The sequence below is a fragment of the Coregonus clupeaformis genome, chromosome 25, assembly GCF_020615455.1.
Source record: "Coregonus clupeaformis isolate EN_2021a chromosome 25, ASM2061545v1, whole genome shotgun sequence".
Classification (NCBI taxonomy): domain Eukaryota; kingdom Metazoa; phylum Chordata; class Actinopteri; order Salmoniformes; family Salmonidae; genus Coregonus; species Coregonus clupeaformis.
The window spans coordinates 15,063,170-15,079,709 of record NC_059216.1 but is presented as its reverse complement, the minus strand read 5'-3'; the positions used below and the strand labels follow the sequence as shown (position 1 = coordinate 15,079,709).

Sequence of the window (16,540 nt, the reverse complement as noted above, 5' to 3'; positions counted from 1 at the left end):
TGTCTCATACAAAGCCTGGTCTAGCTTGTGGAGGAGAGTTGAAGTTATAGGTAGATAGACCAGGCTTTGTATGTAAAGAAAGGACTATCTACCTATAACTTCAACTCTCCTCCACAAGATAGACCAGGCTTTGTATGTAAAGAAAGGACTATCTTGTGGAGGAGAGTTGAAGTTATCGGTAGATAGTCCTTTCTTTACATACAAAGCCTGGTCTATCTTGTGGAGGAGAGTTGAAGTTATCGGTAGATAGTCCTTTCTTTACATACAAAGCCTGGTCTATCTTGTGGAGGAGAGTTGAAGTTATCGGTAGATAGTCCTTTCTTTACATACAAAGCCTGGTCTAGCTTGTGGAGGAGAGTTGAAGTTATCGGTAGATAGTCCTTTCTTTACATACAAAGCCTGGTCTATCTTGTGGAGGAGAGTTGAAGTTATCGGTAGATAGTCCTTTCTTTACATACAAAGCCTGGTCTAGCTTGTGGAGGAGAGTTGAAGTTATCGGTAGATAGTCCTTTCTTTACATACAAAGCCTGGTCTATCTTGTGGAGGAGAGTTGAAGTTATAGGTAGATAGTCCTTTCTTTACATACAAAGCCTGGTCTATCTTGTGGAGGAGAGTTGAAGTTCTAGGTAGATAGTCCTTTCTTTACATACAAAGCCTGGTCCATCTTGTGGAGGAGAGTTGAAGTTATCGGTAGATAGTCCTTTCTTTACATACAAAGCCTGGTCTATCTTGTGGAGGAGAGTTGAAGTTATCGGTAGATAGTCCTTTCTTTACATACAAAGCCTGGTCTATCTTGTGGAGGAGAGTTGAAGTTATAGGTAGATAGACCAGGCTTTGTATGTAAAGAAAGGACTATCTACCTATAACTTCAACTCTCCTCCACAAGATAGACCAGGCTTTGTTGTAAGAAAGGACTATCTCCGATAACTTCAACTCTCCTCCACAAGATAGACCAGGCTTTGTATGTAAAGAAAGGACTATCTACCGATAACTTCAACTCTCCTCCACAAGATGGACCAGGCTTTGTATGTAAAGAAAGGACTATCTACCTATAACTTCAACTCTCCTCCACAAGATAGACCAGGCTTTGTATGTAAAGAAAGGACTATCTTGTGGAGGAGAGTTGAAGTTATAGGTAGATAGTCCTTTCTTTACATACAAAGCCTGGTCCATCTTGTGGAGGAGAGTTGAAGTTATCGGTAGATAGTCCTTTCTTTACATACAAAGCCTGGTCTATCTTGTGGAGGAGAGTTGAAGTTATCGGTAGATAGTCCTTTCTTTACATACAAAAGCCTGGTCTATCTTGTGGAGGAGAGTTGAAGTTATAGGTAGATAGTCCTTTCTTTTACATACAAAGCCTGGTCTATCTTGTGGAGGAGAGTTGAAGTTATAGGTAGATAGACCAGGCTTTGTATGTAAAAGAAAGGACTATCTACCTATAACTTCAACTCTCCTCCACAAGATAGACCAGGCTTTGTATGTAAAAGAAAGGACTATCTACCTATAACTTCAACTCTCCTCCACAAGATAGACCAGGCTTTGTATGTAAAGAAAGGACTATCTACCTATAACTTCAACTCTCCTCCACAAGATAGACCAGGCTTTGTATGTAAAGAAAGGACTATCTTGTGGAGGAGAGTTGAAGTTATAGGTAGATAGTCCTTTCTTTACATACAAAGCCTGGTCCATCTTGTGGAGGAGAGTTGAAGTTATCGGTAGATAGTCCTTTCTTTACATACAAAGCCTGGTCTATCTTGTGGAGGAGAGTTGAAGTTATCGGTAGATAGTCCTTTCTTTACATACAAAGCCTGGTCTATCTTGTGGAGGAGAGTTGAAGTTATCGGTAGATAGTCCTTTCTTTACATACAAAGCCTGGTCTATCTTGTGGAGGAGAGTTGAAGTTATTAGGTAGATAGTCCTTTCTTTACATACAAAGCCTGGTCTATCTTGTGGAGGAGAGTTGAAGTTATTAGGTAGATAGTCCTTTCTTTACATACAAAGCCTGGTCTATCTTGTGGAGGAGAGTTGAAGTTATAGGTAGATAGTCCTTTCTTTACATACAAAGCCTGGTCTATCTACCTATAACTTCAACTCTCCTCCACAAGATAGACCAGGCTTTGTATGTAAAGAAAGGACTATCTTGTGGAGGAGAGTTGAAGTTATAGGTAGATAGACCAGGCTTTGTATGTAAAGAAAGGACTATCTACCTATAACTTCAACTCTCCTCCACAAGATAGACCAGGCTTTGTATGTAAAGAAAGGACTATCTACCTAATAACTTCAACTCTCCTCCACAAAGATAGACCAGGCTTTGTATGTAAAGAAAGGACTATCTACCTAGTAACTTCAACTCTCCTCCACAAGATAGACCAGGCTTGTATGTAGAAAGGACTATCTACCGATAACTTCAACTCTCCTCCACAAGATACCAGGCTTTGTATGTAAAGAAAGGGACTATCTACCTAGAACTTCAACTCTCCTCCACAAGATAGACCAGGCTTTGTATGTAAAGAAAGGACTATCTTGTGGAGGAGAGTTGAAGTTCTAGGTAGATAGTCCTTTCTTTACATACAAAGCCTGGTCTATCTTGTGGAGGAGAGTTGAAGTTATAGGTAGATAGTCCTTTCTTTACATACAAAGCCTGGTCTATCTTGTGGAGGAGAGTTGAAGTTCTAGGTAGATAGTCCTTTCTTTACATACAAAGCCTGGTCCATCTTGTGGAGGAGAGTTGAAGTTATCGGTAGATAGTCCTTTCTTTACATACAAAGCCTGGTCTATCTTGTGGAGGAGAGTTGAAGTTATCGGTAGATAGTCCTTTCTTTACATACAAAGCCTGGTCTATCTTGTGGAGGAGAGTTGAAGTTATAGGTAGATAGTCCTTTCTTTACATACAAAGCCTGGTCTATCTTGTGGAGGAGAGTTGAAGTTATAGGTAGATAGTCCTTTCTTTACATACAAAGCCTGGTCTATCTTGTGGAGGAGAGTTGAAGTTATAGGTAGATAGTCCTTTCTTTACATACAAAGCCTGGTCTATCTTGTGGAGGAGAGTTGAAGTTATCGGTAGATAGTCCTTTCTTTACATACAAAGCCTGGTCTATCTTGTGGAGGAGAGTTGAAGTTATCGGTAGATAGTCCTTTCTTTACATACAAAGCCTGGTCTATCTTGTGGAGGAGAGTTGAAGTTATAGGTAGATAGTCCTTTCTTTACATACAAAGCCTGGTCTATCTTGTGGAGGAGAGTTGAAGTTATAGGTAGATAGTCCTTTCTTTACATACAAAGCCTGGTCCATCTTGTGGAGGAGAGTTGAAGTTATCGGTAGATAGTCCTTTCTTTACATACAAAGCCTGGTCTATCTTGTGGAGGAGAGTTGAAGTTATAGGTAGATAGTCCTTTCTTTACATACAAAGCCTGGTCTATCTTGTGGAGGAGAGTTGAAGTTATAGGTAGATAGTCCTTTCTTTACATACAAAGCCTGGTCTATCTTGTGGAGGAGAGTTGAAGTTATAGGTAGATAGTCCTTTCTTTACATACAAAGCCTGGTCCATCTTGTGGAGGAGAGTTGAAGTTATCGGTAGATAGTCCTTTCTTTACATACAAAGCCTGGTCTATCTTGTGGAGGAGAGTTGAAGTTATCGGTAGATAGTCCTTTCTTTACATACAAAGCCTGGTCTATCTTGTGGAGGAGAGTTGAAGTTATCGGTAGATAGTCCTTTCTTTACATACAAAGCCTGGTCTATCTTGTGGAGGAGAGTTGAAGTTATTAGGTAGATAGACCAGGCTTTGTATGTAAAGAAAGGACTATCTTGTGGAGGAGAGTTGAAGTTATTAGGTAGATAGTCCTTTCTTTACATACAAAGCCTGGTCTATCTTGTGGAGGAGAGTTGAAGTTATCGGTAGATAGTCCTTTCTTTACATACAAAGCCTGGTCTATCTTGTGGAGGAGAGTTGAAGTTATCGGTAGATAGTCCTTTCTTTACATACAAAGCCTGGTCTATCTTGTGGAGGAGAGTTGAAGTTATTAGGTAGATAGACCAGGCTTTGTATGTAAAGAAAGGACTATCTTGTGGAGGAGAGTTGAAGTTATTAGGTAGATAGTCCTTTCTTTACATACAAAGCCTGGTCTATCTTGTGGAGGAGAGTTGAAGTTATAGGTAGATAGACCAGGCTTTGTATGTAAAGAAAGGACTATCTACCTATAACTTCAACTCTCCTCCACAAGATAGACCAGGCTTTGTATGTAAAGAAAGGACTATCTACCTAATAACTTCAACTCTCCTCCACAAGATAGACCAGGCTTTGTATGTAAAGAAAGGACTATCTACCTAATAACTTCAACTCTCCTCCACAAGATAGACCAGGCTTTGTATGTAAAGAAAGGACTATCTTGTGGAGGAGAGTTGAAGTTATCGGTAGATAGTCCTTTCTTTACATACAAAGCCTGGTCTATCTTGTGGAGGAGAGTTGAAGTTATAGGTAGATAGTCCTTTCTTTACATACAAAGCCTGGTCCATCTTGTGGAGGAGAGTTGAAGTTATCGGTAGATAGTCCTTTCTTTACATACAAAGCCTGGTCTATCTTGTGGAGGAGAGTTGAAGTTATCGGTAGATAGTCCTTTCTTTACATACAAAGCCTGGTCCATCTTGTGGAGGAGAGTTGAAGTTATCGGTAGATAGTCCTTTCTTTACATACAAAGCCTGGTCCATCTTGTGGAGGAGAGTTGAAGTTATCGGTAGATAGTCCTTTCTTTACATACAAAGCCTGGTCTATCTTGTGGAGGAGAGTTGAAGTTATAGGTAGATAGTCCTTTCTTTACATACAAAGCCTGGTCTATCTTGTGGAGGAGAGTTGAAGTTATAGGTAGATAGTCCTTTCTTTACATACAAAGCCTGGTCTATCTTGTGGAGGAGAGTTGAAGTTATAGGTAGATAGTCCTTTCTTTACATACAAAGCCTGGTCCATCTTGTGGAGGAGAGTTGAAGTTATCGGTAGATAGTCCTTTCTTTACATACAAAGCCTGGTCTATCTTGTGGAGGAGAGTTGAAGTTATCGGTAGATAGTCCTTTCTTTACATACAAAGCCTGGTCTATCTTGTGGAGGAGAGTTGAAGTTATCGGTAGATAGTCCTTTCTTTACATACAAAGCCTGGTCTATCTTGTGGAGGAGAGTTGAAGTTATTAGGTAGATAGTCCTTTCTTTACATACAAAGCCTGGTCTATCTTGTGGAGGAGAGTTGAAGTTATTAGGTAGATAGTCCTTTCTTTACATACAAAGCCTGGTCTATCTTGTGGAGGAGAGTTGAAGTTATAGGTAGATAGACCAGGCTTTGTATGTAAAGAAAGGACTATCTACCTATAACTTCAACTCTCCTCCACAAGATAGACCAGGCTTTGTATGTAAAGAAAGGACTATCTACCTAATAACTTCAACTCTCCTCCACAAGATAGACCAGGCTTTGTATGTAAAGAAAGGACTATCTACCTAATAACTTCAACTCTCCTCCACAAGATAGACCAGGCTTTGTATGTAAAGAAAGGACTATCTACCGATAACTTCAACTCTCCTCCACAAGATAGACCAGGCTTTGTATGTAAAGAAAGGACTATCTACCTAGAACTTCAACTCTCCTCCACAAGATAGACCAGGCTTTGTATGTAAAGAAAGGACTATCTTGTGGAGGAGAGTTGAAGTTCTAGGTAGATAGTCCTTTCTTTACATACAAAGCCTGGTCTATCTTGTGGAGGAGAGTTGAAGTTCTAGGTAGATAGTCCTTTCTTTTATACGCTCAGTCTGATAAACGCTGTTAGCGGCCGTTTTGAACCTAAAAGCGTAATTAAAAACATCAGCTCTTAACGGAGAGACAGAGCCTCAGCGTTTTCTCTTGTTGTTGGGTAGATTGAACCATTACCCCCTTTACATGGCGCTCCACACCCACACTGCACATTATCCAGCCAGATCTTCCCTGCAGAGAGAATGGACAGACAGTCACTGGTAGTAACAACGTTTAAAGTGACGCTCCACTCTCCCTTTCACCTCATTTAACACCTGATTTACTTAACAAAAGGTACATCTCAACAGGTGGTCCAGGTATCCTCATGACGTGGCACAAGGGGGGGTGGGGCTTCCTCTTTAATTATCTATTGCTCCTCCAGCAACGGGGGAGGGGCTGACGATGTCTCCAAGTTCCATCAGACCATTACCTTGAATGCCCTGCTCCTTCAAGTTTGCAATTGTGTTAAAAAAAAAAAAACTATTTTTGCAAAACTTCTTTTTTTTTTTTACCCTTTAGTGTGTGTACTTTACTGTATTTATACTTGGGATATTGCTTTTCAACAGAAAAAGTAAAAAAAAATTATACGAATCCTGTACGAATACTAATACTGTACAAATAATGTATTTATACTAATACTGTAAGAATACTGTACGAATAATGTATTTATACTAATACTGTAAGAATACTGTACGGATAATGTATTTATACTAATACTGTACGGATACTGTACGGATAATGTATTTATACTAATACTGTACGGATACTGTACAAGTACTGTAACTAGACTACTACTGTACTAATATTACTCTCTGGTTGTATTGTAGATGTTGACAACGATCGTTGTGACCAGTACACTGACTGCTACAGCTGTACAGCCAATACTAACGGCTGCCAGTGGTGTGCAGTTCAGTGTGTCTCCGTGAGCTCAAACTGTACGGCTGTCTCGGTAAGACTGGGCAATGGGCTGCGCTCATTATCATTACATTATATTACTTTATATTTAGATTAGATGGACTTTACACAATGTCTAGTTGTTGCATAATTCCACTAAATACCCAGGGTTTTTCAGAAATTGGATGATTCCTGGAATCAGGAGGGAGTAAGCAGGAAATCCAGGAATACTCATGTATGTTAATGTGTCTTCCTACCCCAGGGGGCCATAGTGGAGTATGACGTCTGTCCTAAAGACAACCCATCATGTATGTTAATGTGTCTTCCTACCCCAGGGGGCCATAGTGGAGTATGACGTCTGTCCTAAAGACAACCCATCATGTATGTTAATGTGTCCTCCTACCCCAGGGGGCCATAGTGGAGTATGACGTCTGTCCTAAAGACAACCCATCATGTATGTTAATGTGTCTTCCTACCCCAGGGGGCCATAGTGGAGTATGACGTCTGTCCTAAAGACAACCCATCATGTATGTTAATGTGTCTTCCTACCCCAGGGGGCCATAGTGGAGTATGACGTCTGTCCTAAAGACAACCCATCATGTATGTTAATGTGTCCTCCTACCCCAGGGGGCCATAGTGGAGTATGACGTCTGTCCTAAAGACAACCCATCATACGTCTGCAACAAGAAGACCAGCTGTAAGAGCTGTGGTGTGGACCAGAACTGCCAGTGGGAACCTCGGAACCAGGAGTGCATCGCTCTACCAGGTAAGAACCCAGAAACAACCCAGAAACCAGGAGTGCATCGCTCTACCAGGTAAGAACCCAGAAACCAGGAGTGCATCGCTCTACCAGGTAAGAACCCAGAAACAACCCAGAAACCAGGAGTGCATCGCTCTACCAGGTAAGAACCCAGAAACCAGGAGTGCATCGCTCTACCAGGTAAGAACCCAGAAACAACCCAGAAACCAGGAGTGCATCGCTCTACCAGGTAAGAACCCAGAAACCAGGAGTGCATCGCTCTACCAGGTAAGAACCCAGAAACAACCCAGAAACCAGGAGTGCATCGCTCTACCAGGTAAGAACCCAGAAACAACCCAGAAACCAGGAGTGCATCGCTCTACCAGGTAAGAACCCAGAAACAACCCAGAAACCAGGAGTGCATCGCTCTACCAGGTAAGAACCCAGAAACAACCCAGAAACCAGGAGTGCATCGCTCTACCAGGTAAGAACCCAGAAACAACCCAGAAACCAGGAGTGCATCGCTCTACCAGGTAAGAACCCAGAAACCAGGAGTGCATCGCTCTACCAGGTAAGAACCCAGAAACCAGGAGTGCATCGCTCTACCAGGTAAGAACCCAGAAACCAGGAGTGTTTATCCTTACCTGGTAAAAACCTAGAAACCACCTGGTAAGAAACCAGAAGTGTATCTCTCTACCTGGTAAGAGACCAGAAGTGTGTCTCTCTACCTGGTAAGAGACCAGAAGTGTGTCTCTCTACCTGGTAAGAGACCAGAAGTGTATCTCTCTACCTGGTAAGAGACCAGAAGTGTATCTCTCTACCTGGTAAGAGACCAGAAGTGTATCTCTCTACCTGGTAAGAGACCAGAAGTGTATCTCTCTACCTGGTAAGAGACCAGAAGTGTATCTCTCTACCTGGTAAGAGACCAGAAGTGTATCTCTCTACCTGGTAAGAGACCAGAAGTGTATCTCTCTACCTGGTAAGAGACCAGAAGTGTATCTCTCTACCTGGTAAGAGACCAGAAGTGTATCTCTCTACCTGGTAAGAGACCAGAAGTGTGTCTCTCTACCTGGTAAGAGACCAGAAGTGTGTCTCTCTACCTGGTAAGAGACCAGAAGTGTGTCTCTCTACCTGGTAAGAGACCAGAAGTGTGTCTCTCTACCTGGTAAGAGACCAGAAGTGTGTCTCTCTACCTGGTAAGAGACCAGAAGTGTGTCTCTACCTGGTAAGAGACCAGAAGTGTGTCTCTCTACCTGGTAAGAGACCAGAAGTGTGTCTCTCACCTGGTAAGAGACCAGAAGTGTGTCTCTCTACCTGGTAAGAGACCAGAAGTGTGTCTCTCTACCTGGTAAGAGACCAGAAGTGTATCTCTCTACCTGGTAAGAGACCAGAAGTGTATCTCTCACCTGGTAAGAGACCAGAAGTGTATCTCTCTACCTGGTAAGAGACCAGAAGTGTATCTCTCTACCTGGTAAGAGACCAGAAGTGTATCTCTCTACCTGGTAAGAGACCAGAAGTGTATCTCTCTACCTGGTAAGAGACCAGAAGTGTATCTCTCTACCTGGTAAGAGACCAGAAGTGTATCTCTCTACCTGGTAAGAGACCAGAAGTGTATCTCTCTACCTGGTAAGAGACCAGAAGTGTATCTCTCTACCTGGTAAGAGACCAGAAGTGTATCTCTCTACCTGGTAAGAGACCAGAAGTGTATCTCTCTACCTGGTAAGAGACCAGAAGTGTATCTCTCTACCTGGTAAGAGACCAGAAGTGTATCTCTCTACCTGGTAAGAGACCAGAAGTGTATCTCTCTACCTGGTAATACAAAACCTTTCCTGTATACTACTGTACATCAAAGCTCTGCTGATTTGCTAGTGTTTAACAGTATGATTTGCTAGTGTTTAACAGTATGATTTGCTAGTGTTTAACAGTATGATTTGCTAGTGTTTAACAGTATGATTTGCTAGTGTTTAACAGTATGATTTGCTAGTGTTTAACAGTATGATTTGCTAGTGTTTAACAGTATGATTTGCTAGTGTTTAACAGTATGATTTGCTAGTGTTTAACAGTATGATTTGCTAGTGTTTAACAGTATGATTTGCTAGTGTTTAACAGTATGATTTGCTAGTGTTTAACAGTATGATTTGCTAGTGTTTAACAGTATGATTTGCTAGTGTTTAACAGTATGATTTGCTAGTGTTTAACAGTATGATTTGCTAGTGTTTAACAGTATGATTTGCTAGTGTTTAACAGTATGATTTGCTAGTGTTTAACAGTATGATTTGCTAGTGTTTAACAGTATGATTTGCTAGTGTTTAACAGTATGATTTGCTAGTGTTTAACAGTATGATTTGCTAGTGTTTAACAGTATGATTTGCTAGTGTTTAACAGTATGATTTGCTAGTGTTTAACAGTATGATTTGCTAGTGTTTAACAGTATGATTTGCTAGTGTTTAACAGTATGATTTGCTAGTGTTTAACAGTATGATTTGCTAGTGTTTAACAGTATGATTTGCTAGTGTTTAACAGTATGATTTGCTAGTGTTTAACAGTATGATTTGCTAGTGTTTAACAGTATGATTTGCTAGTGTTTAACAGTATGATTTGCTAGTGTTTAACAGTATGATTTGCTAGTGTTTAACAGTATGATTTGCTAGTGTTTAACAGTATGATTTGCTAGTGTTTAACAGTATGATTTGCTAGTGTTTAACAGTATGATTTGCTAGTGTTTAACAGTATGATTTGCTAGTGTTTAACAGTATGATTTGCTAGTGTTTAACAGTATGATTTGCTAGTGTTTAACAGTATGATTTGCTAGTGTTTAACAGTATGATTTGCTAGTGTTTAACAGTATGATTTGCTAGTGTTTAACAGTATATTGTGCTGTGCATTGCAGGGATGTGATTATTCCTAATTAATCAGGAATTCCTGCTTTTCTTAGATGTATCCTCCATTCACACTCCTTTACTTTTTCCACATGTTGTTGTATTAGAGCCTGAATTTCAAATGGATTCAATTGAGATTTTGTGTCACTGATCTACAGACAATACCCCATAATGTCAAAGTGGAATTCTCTTTGAAGATGTTCTTTTTTAAATTAATCAAAAATGAAAAGCTGAAATGTCTTGAGTCAATAAGTATTCAACCCCATTGTTATGGCAAGCCTAAATAAGTTCAGGAGTAGAAATGTGCTTAACAAGTCACGTAATAAGTTGCATGGACTTTTATCCAAAGCGACTTACAGTCATGCGTGCATATATATATATATTTTTTTGTGTATGGGTGGTCCCGGGGATCGAACCTACTACCCTGGCGTTACAAGTGCCGTGCTCTACCAGCTGAGCTACAGAGGACCACCCAGTTGCAGTCTTGTCCCATCGCTGCAACTCCCCTACGGACTCGGGAGAGGCGAAGGTCGAGAGCCATGCGTCCTCCGAAACACGACCCTGCCAAGCCGCACTGCTTCTTGACACACTCCTCGCTTAACCCGGAAGCCGCACCAATGTGTCGGAGGAAACACCGTCCAGCTGCCGACCGAAGTCAGTGTGCAGGCACCCTGCCCGCCACAAGGAGTCGCTAGAGCACAATGGGACAAGGAAATCCCGGCTGGCCAAACCCTCCCCTAACCCGGACTACGCTGGGCCAATTGTGTGCCGCCTCATGGGTCTCCCGGTCACAGCCCGCTGTGACACAGCCTGGGATCGAACCCGGGTCTGTAGTGACGCCTTAGACCGCTGCGCCACTCGGGAGGCTTCAATAATAGTGTTTAACATGATTTTTAAATGACACACATACAATTATCTGTAAGGTCCCTCAATTGAGTAAATTTCAAGCACATATTCAACCACAAAGACCAGGGATGTTTTTCAATGCCTCGCAAAGATTCATAGATGTGTAAAAATTTAAAAAGCAGACACTGAATATCCCTTTGAGCATGGTGAAGTTATTAATTAGGCTTTGGATGTTGTATCAATACACCCTGTCACTACAAAGATACAGGCGTCCTTCCTAACTCAATTACCGGTGAGGAAGGAAACCGCTCAGGGATTTCACCATGAGGCCATGGTGACTAAAACATGTAACAAGAGTTATGGCTGTGATAGGAGAAAACTGAGGATGGATCAACAACATTGTAGTTACTCCACAATATTAACCTAAATGACAGAGTGAAAAGAAAACATACATCCTGTTTACAACAAGGCACTAAAGTAAAACTGCAAAAAATGTGGCAAAGAAATGAACTTTTTTTCCTGAATACACAGCGTTACATTTGGGGCAAATCCAACACATCACTAAGTACCACTCTTCATATTTTCAAGCATGGTGGTGGCTGCATCATGTTATGGGTATGCTTGTCATCGTTAAGGGAGTTTTTTTGGTTAAAAATAAACGGAATAGAGCTAAGCTCAGGCAAAATCCTAGAGGAAAACCTGGTTCAGTCTGCTTTCCACCAGACACTGGTAGATGAATTCATCTTTCAGCAGGACAATAACCTATAACACAAGGCCAAATATACACTGGAGTTGCTTACCAAGAAGACAGTGAATGTTCCTGAGCGGCCTAGTTAAAGTTTAGACTTCAATCGGCTTGAAAATCTATGGCAAGACTTGAAAATGGTTGTCTAGCAATGATCAACAACCAATTTGACAGAGCTTGAAGAATCTTTAAAAGAATAATGGGCAAATGTTGCACAATCCAGGTGTGGAAAGCTCTTCGAGACTTACCCAGAAAGACTCACAGCTGCAATCGCTGCCAAAGGTGATTCTACGAAGAATTGACTCAAGTGTGTGAAAATATATTTCTGTATTTCATTTTCAATAAATGTGCAAACATTTCTAAAAACATGTTTTCACTTTGTCATTATTGGGTATTGTGTGTAGATGGGTGAGATTTTGTATTTATTTAATCCATTTTGAATTCAGGCTGTAATAACAAAATGTGGAATAAGTCAAGGGGTATGAATACTTTCTGAAGACTCTGTACCATAGAAAAGGACCTATCACAAAATAAAACAATAATCTACAGATTTGTATGTTGTCCTTATCAGTTAGCGTTAGATGTTTTAAAGGGATACTTTGAGATGCTACTTCCCCATAGTCACGCTAGTAGATACCATAGACTTCCAGTCATTGTGCTAAAACTAGTTAGCGTTGGCTCGCAAAACTACTTGTAACTTCCTTCATACTGGACACAGACACATAAACATGGTGTCCACGAGTTCATCTGACTCTGAGGAAGTAGATAAAGAGCCTCATTGACAGAATCCCAAAGGTATCCCTTTAAAACATCCAACTGCCAACTGTCTTGTCCTCTTCTTCTTGCAGAGAATATTTCTATCTGTAGATATCTATCTGTCTGTGTAATATATATTTCTATCTGTAGATATCTATCTGTCTGTGTAATATATATTTCTATCTGTAGATATCTATCTGTCTGTGTAATATATATTTCTATCTGTAGATATCTATCTGTCTGTGTAATATATATTTCTATCTGTAGATATCTATCTGTCTGTATAATATATAAAAATGTATCTTTCATCCTCCAGAGAATATTTGTGGTGAGAGTTGGCACCTGGTGGGTAACTCGTGTCTGAAGTTCATCACAGCGAAGGACTCGTACGACAACGCCAAGCTGACCTGTCGGGGTCACAATGCCGTCCTGGCCTCGTTGACCAATCAGAAGAAGGTGGACTTCGTCCTTAAAGAGCTGCAGATCATGAACGTTCTGGTGAGCAAGGTTACAATATATTACAACATACAGTGAGGGGAAAAAAGTATTTGATCCCCTGCTGATTTTGTACGTTTGTCCACTGACAAAGACATGATCAGTCTATAATTTTAATGGTAGGTTTATTTGAACAGTGAGAGACAGAATAACAACAACAAAAATCCAGAAAAACGCATGTCAAAAATTTTATAAATTGATTTGCATTTTAATGAGGGAAATAAGTATTTGACCCCCTCTCAATCAGAAAGATTTCTGGCTCCCAGGTGTCTTTTATACAGGTAACGAGCTGAGATTAGGAGCACACTCTTAAAGGGAGTGCTCCTAATCTCAGTTTGTTACCTGTATAAAAGACACCTGTCCACAGAAGCAGTCAATCAATCAGATTCCAAACTCTCCACCATGGCCAAGACCAAAGAGCTCTCCAAGGATGTCAGGGACAAGATTGTAGACCTACACAAGGCTGGAATGGGCTACAAGACCATCACCAAGCAGCTTGGTGAGAAGGTGACAACAGTTGTTGCGATTATTCGCAAATGGAAGAAACAAAATAACTGTCAATCTCCCTCAGCCTGGGGCTCCATGCAAGATCTCATCTCGTGGAGTTGCAATGATCATGAGAACGGTGAGGAATCAGCCCAGAACTACACGGGAGGATCTTGTCAATGATCTCAAGGCAGCTGGGACAATAGTCACCAAGAAAACAATTGGTAACACACTATGCCGTGAAGGACTGAAATCCTGTAGCGCCCACAAGGTCCCCCTGCTCAAGAAAGCACATATACATGCCCGTCTGAAGTTTACCAATGAACATCTGAATGATTCAGAGGAGAACTGGGTGAAAGTGCTGTGGTCAGATGAGACCAAAATGGAGCTCTTTGGCATCAACTCAACTCGCCATGTTAGGAGGAATGCTGCCTATGACCCCAAGAACACCATCCCCACCGTCAAACATGGAGGTGGAAACATTATGCTTTGAGGGTGTTGTTCTGCTAAGGGGACAGGACAACTTCACCGCATCAAAGGGAGGATGGACGGGGCCATGTACCGTCAAATCTTGGGTGAGAACCTCCTTCCCTCAGCCAGGGCATTGAAAGTGGGTCGTGGATGGGTATTCCAGCATGACAATGACCCAAAACACACGGCCAAGGCAACAAAGGAGTGGCTCAAGAAGAAGCACATTAAGGTCCTGGAGTGGCCTAGCCAGTCTCCAGACCTTAATCCCATAGAAAATCTGTGGAGGGAGCTGAAGGTTCGAGTTGCCAAACGTCAGCCTCGAAACCTTAATGATTTGGAGAAGATCTGCAAAGAGGAGTGGGACAAAATCCCTCCTGAGATGTGTGCAAACCTGGTGGCCAACTACAAGAAACGTCTGACCTCTGTGATTGCCAACAAGGGTTTTGACACCAAGTACTAAGTCATGTTTTGCAGAGGGGTCAAATACTTAATTCCCTCATTAAAATGCAAATCAATTTATAATATTATTGACATGCGTTTTTCTGGATTTTGTTGTTGTTATTCTGTCTCTCACTGTTCAAATAAACCTACCATTAAAATTATAGACTGATTTTGTCTTTGTCAGTTGGCAAACGTACAAAATCAGCAGGGGATCAAATACTTTTTTCCCCTCACTGTATACTATATAACTATACTATATAACTATACTATATAACTATATATATATATAACTATATAACTATACTATATAACTATACTATATAACTATATAACTATATATATATAACTATACTATATAACTATACTATATAACTATATAACTATACTATATAACTATATAACTATACTATATAACTATACTATATAACTATACTATATAACTATACTATATAACTATACTATATAACTATATAACTATACTATATAACTATATAACTATACTATATAACTATATAACTGTATACTATATATATAACTATAACTATATATATAACTAACTAAATAACTATATAACTATACTATATAACTATATAACTATACTATATAACTATAACTATACTATATAACTATATATATATAACTAACTAAATAACTATAACTATACTATATAACTATATAACTATATATATATAACTATACTATATAACTATACTATATAACTATATATAACTATACTATATAACTATATAACTATACTATATAACTATATATATAACTATATAACTATACTATATAACTATATATATATATAACTATATAACTATACTATATAACTATACTTTATAACTATACTATATAACTATACTTTATAACTATACTATATAACTATATAACTATACTATATAACTATACTATATAACTATATAACTATACTATATAACTATATAACTATACTATATAACTGTATACTATATATATAACTAACTAAATAACTATATAACTATATAACTATACTATATAACTATAACTATATAACTATAACTATACTATATAACTATAATATATAACTTTATAACTATATATATATAACTATATAACTATAACTATACTATATAACTATACTATATAACTATACTATATAACTATATAACTGTATACTATATATATAACTATATATATAACTAACTAAATAACTATATAACTATACTATATAACTATACTATATAACTATACTATATAACTATACTATATAACTATATATAACTATACTATATAACTATACTATATAACTATATAACTATACTATATAACTATACTATATAACTATATATATATAACTATACTATATACCTATATATATAACTATATATAACTATACTATATAACTATATAACTATACTATATATATATAACTATACTATATATATAACTATATGTATAACTATACTATATAACTATATGTATAACTATACTATAACTATATAACTATATTATATAACTATACTATATAACTATATAACTATACTATATAACTATATAACTATACTATATAACTATACTATATAACTATACTATATAACTATACTATATAACTATATAACTATACTATATAACTATATAACTATACTATATAACTATACTATATAACTATATAACTATACTATATAACTATATAACTATACTATATAACTATATAACTATACTATATAACTATACTATATAACTATATAACTATATAACTATATTATATAACTATATAACTATACTATATAACTATACTATATAACTATATAACTATACTATATAACTATACTATATAATATGAGTCATGCTCCTGTTACTTTTTTCAGTACAAGGCCTTGGTGACTCCGTGGGTGGGGCTTAGGAAGATCAACATCTCCTATTGGTGCTGGGAAGACATGTCACCCTTCACTAACACCTCCCTCCAGTGGTTGCCGGGAGAACCCAGCGACGCCGGTTTCTGTGGTTACCTAGCAGAGCCGGCATCCAGCGGCCTGAA

General features: G+C 38.8%; 1 protein-coding gene and 1 long non-coding RNA gene across 4 annotated transcripts in view; both read left to right on the top strand.

The window, feature by feature from the left end:
* LOC121556227 (attractin-like) overlaps window positions 1-16,540 on the top strand; it is a 198,781-nt gene that overhangs the window by 104,277 nt on the left and 77,964 nt on the right. For all 3 annotated transcript variants that reach the window (XM_041870125.1, XM_041870126.1, XM_041870124.1), the window contains exons 13-16: window positions 6,596-6,717; window positions 7,290-7,428; window positions 12,944-13,125; window positions 16,371-16,540. The exon at window positions 16,371-16,540 is cut by the window's right edge and continues 50 nt beyond it. In XM_041870125.1, the coding sequence (XP_041726059.1) occupies window positions 6,596-6,717; window positions 7,290-7,428; window positions 12,944-13,125; window positions 16,371-16,540 (613 nt within the window). The remainder of the gene's footprint in view (window positions 1-6,595; window positions 6,718-7,289; window positions 7,429-12,943; window positions 13,126-16,370) is intronic.
* On the top strand, window positions 2,562-4,150 carry LOC123481888. The gene is made up of 3 exons (XR_006657429.1): window positions 2,562-2,868; window positions 3,831-3,958; window positions 4,089-4,150. It is a non-coding gene; the product is annotated as an uncharacterized LOC123481888 (long non-coding RNA).